Source organism: Borostomias antarcticus, assembly GCF_949987555.1.
Source record: "Borostomias antarcticus genome assembly, chromosome: 12".
Taxonomy (NCBI): Eukaryota; Metazoa; Chordata; class Actinopteri; order Stomiiformes; family Stomiidae; genus Borostomias; species Borostomias antarcticus.
Window position 1 is genome coordinate 1,215,313 of NC_140245.1, and position 6,704 is coordinate 1,222,016.

The 6,704-nt window shown below is 49.4% G+C and overlaps 1 protein-coding gene across 1 annotated transcript in view; it reads right to left on the reverse strand.

Moving 5' to 3' along the window:
• Nucleotides 1-642: 642 nt before the first annotated feature.
• Nucleotides 643-6,704, reverse strand: part of plpp3 (phospholipid phosphatase 3) — a 17,852-nt gene continuing 11,790 nt past the window's right edge. The window contains exons 3-6 of the mRNA XM_084447131.1: nucleotides 4,037-4,317; nucleotides 3,334-3,391; nucleotides 2,893-3,069; nucleotides 643-2,415 (exon numbers count right to left, since the gene is read on the reverse strand). Coding sequence (XP_084303257.1) covers nucleotides 2,293-2,415; nucleotides 2,893-3,069; nucleotides 3,334-3,391; nucleotides 4,037-4,317 — 639 coding nt within the window. The 3' untranslated portion in view covers nucleotides 643-2,292. The remainder of the gene's footprint in view (nucleotides 2,416-2,892; nucleotides 3,070-3,333; nucleotides 3,392-4,036; nucleotides 4,318-6,704) is intronic.

Consider the following 6,704-nt stretch of genomic DNA (forward strand, 5'->3'; position numbering starts at 1 on the left):
CGCCGAGAATAGCCTTGCGTTCCGCTGGACAGACCGGCCAGTAAGGCGGAGTGGGGCAACTTGAAGGTGACGATAGGTCGACTTACAGCACGAGGAGCTACTTTGGGGTCCTAAACACCGTAGTAAACTGCTAATTCCTAATCCGGGGCTGTGTGAGGGGACTTTGCCACTCTGGCAAACTCACCAGTCGTTCCTTTATATTTTCCCAGTGTTCCACGGGGGACACGGGTTAAAACCTGGAATGTGCACTATTTCCCCACAGGAAGTGCAGTGGGGAAGTCTTTCTGGGGCCCACGCCCCACATCCCACCCTCACACGCAGGGCTGGAGAACTGCGGTTGGAACTGGTGGAACTTCGGTATGAATTCAGGTTTGGGTCAATTGTATAGTTCAGTTACAATTACATACATGAGTAACTCTTTGAAAGTAGTTTTGGTGCCTTTGATTTGTCTCAGAGTTGGCACTTACAGGACTGATTCGATGGTTTCACAGGACTGGGTGAGACAAAATAAATGCACCCAAGTATTCGACAGTATTTGCAAATAGTAATTATAATTAATTGACCCAGGTCTGTGGATTCTCCTCAAATGGTTTGACTTCCTCAATGAAGCTACAGACAAAAGAAATGAACATAATTCACATGTACTGTATTCCACTGTTTTTATTTTTTTGAACAAACAAAAACACATTATCTTTGATACATATGGCTTTTCATTTTCAATGTACAAAATCCAAACAAAACAAAAAACAATAGGAGATTTTAATATATGTGTACTCGAGCTGTCTTCTTGAAAGCTATCTAACAAAACGTCGATACACACAAGATGTCATTTCACTGCAAAACATCTGATAATCAATGCTTCTGCAAGCAGCACTTGGACATTTTACACAGGTCTCAACATATTTAAAATTCATAGTGGATATTTCTTGATAAGGTAGATAAATGATATTGTACATAATTCTCTTAATACATAAATTATCCAGACATCTATAAAAATAGAACACATTGCTATGTGGTAAAAATAACAGGATTTCTCATCACAGGGATATTTTCGTCATTGGCACAGTTACTGTACGAACATTATGAACAGACGTCATATGGAAGTTATGTGACATTATAATGCCACAGTTTTCCTGTCTTTATTGTATCTGTTGAAGCAGCCTAATATTCCCTGCCTTCAACCTGAGGCATTTAACCAGCATTCACACAGGCATGTACGCACCCACACACACACACACACACACTGTACACTGGCGCACACTGTAGGCTAAAAACTCTCAAATATAGACATGGCATTCACTGGCACTGGCACACTGACAGACAAGCTCGCACACACACACACACCTACACACACACACACACACACACACACACACACAGTCTGGCACACAAAACGGCCATTTTCTTAGCAGAGCAAGTGAAGGCCTGTCCCAGCCAGCAGAACCCAGCGTCTCCACACAGCGCTCCACTACTGTACCTACTAACCCCTTCACACACTCGCACACTACACTTCTATACTCAACACACTTCACAAATACCAACAACAACAACAACAACAACAACAACAACAACAAGCTTGCTTAATACAAAGCTTTCCAAAAGCTTCACTTCAGTTCATTCAAGTGGTGACAATCAACGCTGAATCTGGATATAGTGCTATAGCTCAAACTTAGAAGAGGTTACTCATAACAGAAAAACAACAAAAACGACAACAACAACAAAACATCCTTCCTGTAATCAAGGAATTTGTTCTCATTGGTGAGTGTGTGCTAGAGCCACACGGTGAATGGCGATGGTATTGGTGTGTGTGTGTGTGTGTGTGTGTGTGCCATCCTACCACAGCTCTGCTGTCTCCTCAGCGTGTCTCCGGTTCTGCACTCAGAACCGATCCCAGGCTACAGATCTAGATCCAGTAGATCACACACCGTCTGATTGGACGGTGATCAAAGCAAGTCATCTCCTAGGCAACGAGAGAGAGGGGGGGAGGGGGTCCACATTCAAACGTCAGACGAGCTGGCCGTCTAGTGACGCAGACGTCGTTCGCTCGGCTCGTCTTCTTTCCGATGCGAGTTGCCCACAGTTCAGGTTCATCTCCTAGCGTTGTTTAAGTGGTGGCTGTGTGTGTGTGTGTGTGTGTGTGTGTGTGTGTGTGTGTGCGTTAGCTTAGTCCACCTCCTCCAGGCGGGTCGGTCCAGCTCCTGGTCCTGGTCCAGTCGGAGCCGGTTGTCTGTAGTGATCGGTATGGCGTGTGTGTGTGTGTGTGTGTGGGGGGGGGGGCGGTGGGGGCGGGGGCTACGCCATGGTCAGATGGCTGCCCCTCTCCGGGGGGGGGGGCAGGTCCTTCTTCACGGGGGAGGGGGGCAGCAGGGCGCAGCTCCGCCCTTTGGGCTTAAAGAGGTCCGACACGAAGAACACCTGGGGGGCGGAGCAACCAGACGCCAATCAAACAATCTGCTTCCCACTAAATCTATCATAGGTACATATTGTAGAATAGAAAGTTCATTTTGCCATATATAACCAGTAAAGTACAGGGCCCAGATAGCAAGCGGATCTGGGCCATATATGGGCCGGAACTAAGCCACAAGGGCCAGATCTGGCCTGTATATGGCCCAGATCCGCTTGCTATCTGGGGGTACATTGGAATTCTTGTTATCGCTTGCCCTTACAATATCTTGTATCTGTGTGTGTGTGTGTGTGTGTGTGTGTGTGTGTGTGTGTGTGTGTGCGTGCGTGCATAAAAGTCGTAACTCACCAGCGGATACAGCATAGTGTACTATGCCTCTCCGGATTAGTAAGGTAGTGTAGTTATAAATGAATCACTATTGCTACGCTAAGTATTTGAGGTGCACTTGATTTATATCCCCCAAGCGTGGCGTCTGTCCGGCTACTCACTATGCAGTAGGCCACCAGGGCCCCCTGGACGAAGCCGGCCAGGACGTCGGAGGGGTGGTGCTTGTGGTCGGAGACGCGTGACAGGCCGGTGTAGAAGGACATCATGATGAGGGTGAACTGGGTCAGGGGGCGCAGGAGCCGGGCGCCGCGCCACGTGAACCGCGACTGCAGGTAGAACTGGGCGGGGCCAGAGAGAGAGAGAGAGAGAGAGAGAGGGAGATAGAGAGAGGGAGAGAGAGAGGGAGAGAGAGAGAGGGAGAGAGAGAGAAACAGAGAGAGAGAGAGAAACAGAGAGAGAGAGAGAGAGAGTGGTCCAGTCAACATGGGACGAGTGGTGGAGGTAGTGTGCATGTATGTTTGTATTTGTTTGTTGTTGTGTGTGTGTGTGTGTGTGTGTGTGTGTGTGTGTGTGTGTGTGTGTGTGTTTGTGTAGTAACTCACCACCAGATACAGCATGGTGTACATGGAGAAGGATGCATGTCCAGAGAAGAAAGACTTCCTGAGAACGAAGAGAATATATAAACATCACATATAAACATCACATATAAACATCACATATAAACATCACATATAAACATCACATATAAACATCAACATATAAACATCACATTTAAACACCACAACAACAACAACATCCTCACTGTACAACGACAACAACAAGAACAACCAGCTGGTCAGCACCTGGCCTCACTACAAAACATTACATTAGTCATTTAGCAGACGCTTTTCTCCAAAGCGACTTACAATAATTGCATTTAACGTCGGTAGTCAGTGTAATACTATTCGCCAGAACTCACAAGTGCATCTCTGTTCTAAAACAAGTGGCTAAGAGCATAATCTAGTGCTGAAGCCAAAGTGCAAGTAGCAAAATATAAATACAATAGGTGCTTAAGAGGGAGAATTGTTGTAGTACTTCTTTAAGAGGTGAGTTTTGAGCCTGTGGTGAAAGATGGGCAGCGACTCTGCTGTTCTGATGTCAGTGGTCAGTTCGTTCCACCACTGCGGGGCCAGGACAGAGCCGTGACCGTGTCCATCGACCGCAGGGGCCTCGGAGTGACGGGGCAACCAGTCGCCCCAGGTAGGAGGTAGCAGAGCGTAGCGGTCGGGAGGGGGTGTAGGACAACAACAACAAGCTGGTCAGTACCTGGCCTCCTGGACCTTGCTCTCCGGGCCCTGGCACTGGTAGTCGGTGATGTATCCCAGGGAGCAGTTGATGGTGGAGAAGTCCGGCCTGCAGACGTCCAGGAAGTGCGGGCGCATGCGGCCCACCGACACCTTGGCGATGTCGGTGAACGATTGGCTGACGGCGCAGCCGAAGATGAACACGCCCACCTGCTTGTAGAAGGCGGAGACGTAGGGGTTCCCCACGAAGGACTTGGACCCCTGGTTCAGGCAGCGGACCCGGTACGTCTCACCGATGAGGATCTGAGAGGAGGAGAGCAGGGGTCAGGTCACACAGGACTGGACAGCACAGGGGGCAGGGGTCAGGGGTCACTGGACAGGCACTGCACTTGATCACTGGACAGGAAATGCACTTGATCACTGGACAGGAAATGCACTTGATCAATGCTTTGGTCCTGTCTCTACAGGAGAGACCAACACAGTTCAGTGAAATATACAGTAATAGAGGGAGGAGAGACGGGCTGGAGAGAGCAGAGAGGGAGGATTACAGGAGGGATTAGAAATGCAATAATAAAGTATGTGATGTGGTTGAAGTTTGTGCAAGTTCACGCGCTAAAACCTTCTTAAGGGGATAAAGACCGGGGCTCTCAGCTAAGAGCCAGCAGTCTCAAACAGGAGCTCACGGATCATCTTAGAAAACCTTTAGTGCACTAAAACAACTTTTAGTGAGCTTTTAGTTAAAAGGTGCACAGACCACTCACAGATGTCTCGACGGTGTCTTCAGAGTGAATCGGGTGATCTATGCACCAATAAAAGTTTTCTAAAAGATCATCTGTGAGCTCCAGCCTACTCCCCTATTTGAATGTATGTGACATATTTTGGCTGAACTTCACAACTTTCAAATATTATGTAACTTTTGTTAATAAACACCTAACAACAACAACAAAAACAACACACTTTTATGTTTTGGCCGCAATTTAGTACAGTTTTGAAGCAGATCGGACTAAAGCATGGGTTCCCAAACTGTGAGGAAATTCAGGGGAGGCGCGGAGGGATGGTAAACATGTTTTTTATTTTTAAAATGTCTATGGTTTTTATGAATGAAATGTGATTTTAAAGGTCAGAAGATCAAAATAAATAATGGGAGAGATGTATACTAAATGTGTGGATAGTGCAGAGAGAGCCTCCCCCCGCAGGCATGAATGTATTGTGCGAAAACGTCATAACGTTAACTAGCAACAGGTGCCACCGAGCTAACTTAGCTGTGTAACGTTATGGGCTAGCTAACGATGCCTTGCAAAATGGACAAATTTGGGGAGTTGGGGGGGCGTGGGTGTGTCACTGTTTTCAGAGGGGAGGCCCACATTGATGGAGTTTGGGAACCCATGGACTAAAGAGTGTTGTCGGGGCGGTAGCTAGCCCAGGGGTACGCGTATCCGGAGGGATTGTGCCATTAATCACTGCCTACCGCTGTGCCATTGAGCAAGGCGCTTAACCCCAACACTAGCTCATATATCGTAAGTCGCTTTGGATGAAAGCGTCAAGCTGAATGAGTAAAAAAGCAGAACGTAAGAGCCGAGTTCACAGATGGAGAGTGATTCACAGATGGAGAGTGATTCACAGATGGAGAGTGATTCACGGGTGTTGGGGAGCGGTGTTGAGGAGCGGTGTTGAGGAGCGGTGTTGTACGCGCGAGAGAGCTCTGGTAAGTGGATAAATGTATCAACGTCAGAAGCCGATGACTGACATGCCGGGCATGCCAAGCTGGTCAGAGGTTACCGATAACTCAGCACAGCTGTTCAAGCTCAAATACCCCCCCCCCCCCCCTAGACGCCCCTCCCCCCATGGCTGCAAACGGGCAAGAGAGAGAGAGAGAGAGAGAGAGAGGGAGGGAGGGTGGTGAGAAGAGAGAGAGACACAGAGAGAGAGGGGGGGGTGGAGAGAGAGAGAGAGAGAGGGAGGGTGGTGAGGAGAGAGAGAGAGAGAGAGAGAGAGGGAGGGAGGGTGGTGAGGAGAGAGAGAGAGAGAGGGAGGGAGGGTGGTGAGGAGAGAGAGAGAGAGAGGGAGGGAGGGTGGTGAGGAGAGAGAGAGAGGGAGGGAGGGTGGTGAGGAGCGAGAGAGAGAGAGAGAGAGAGGGAGGGAGGGAGGGAGGGTGGTGAGGAGAGAGAGAGAGAGAGAGAGAGGGAGGGAGGGAGGGTGGTGAGGAGAGAAAGAGAGAGAGGGAGGGAGGGTGGTGAGGAGAGAGAGAGAGAGAGAGAGGGAGGGAGGGTGGTGAGGAGAGAGAGAGAGAGAGAGGGAGGGAGGTGGTGAGGGAGGCACTTCTGGTTCCAATCAGGAGAAACGCTGAGCTCGGCGTCGTGTCTGATTCTGGTGGCCAGACTGCGGGAGGGGGCGCACGTCGGGGGTGCGTTTGTTTTCCACCGAGTCGGCTGCCCCGTTCCGCCACGCTCACATTTCACCCCCGACGTCTGGCCGCTTTCTCGTTAGCATCTCGCTTTCAATCACACATTCCTGACAGAGGAGCAGCAACAACAACAAAAAAAGAAATCCCCATCTTGTTTGGAAAAACACACGGGGGGGGGAAGTCCTATTAGAGATTTAACAAGCTGATAGTCCTGGTCCTCCGTGCAGGCCCGCGGATCCTGCGCTGATCCGGCCCAGCTGCGTTCACGGGGGAACCGGAGAACATC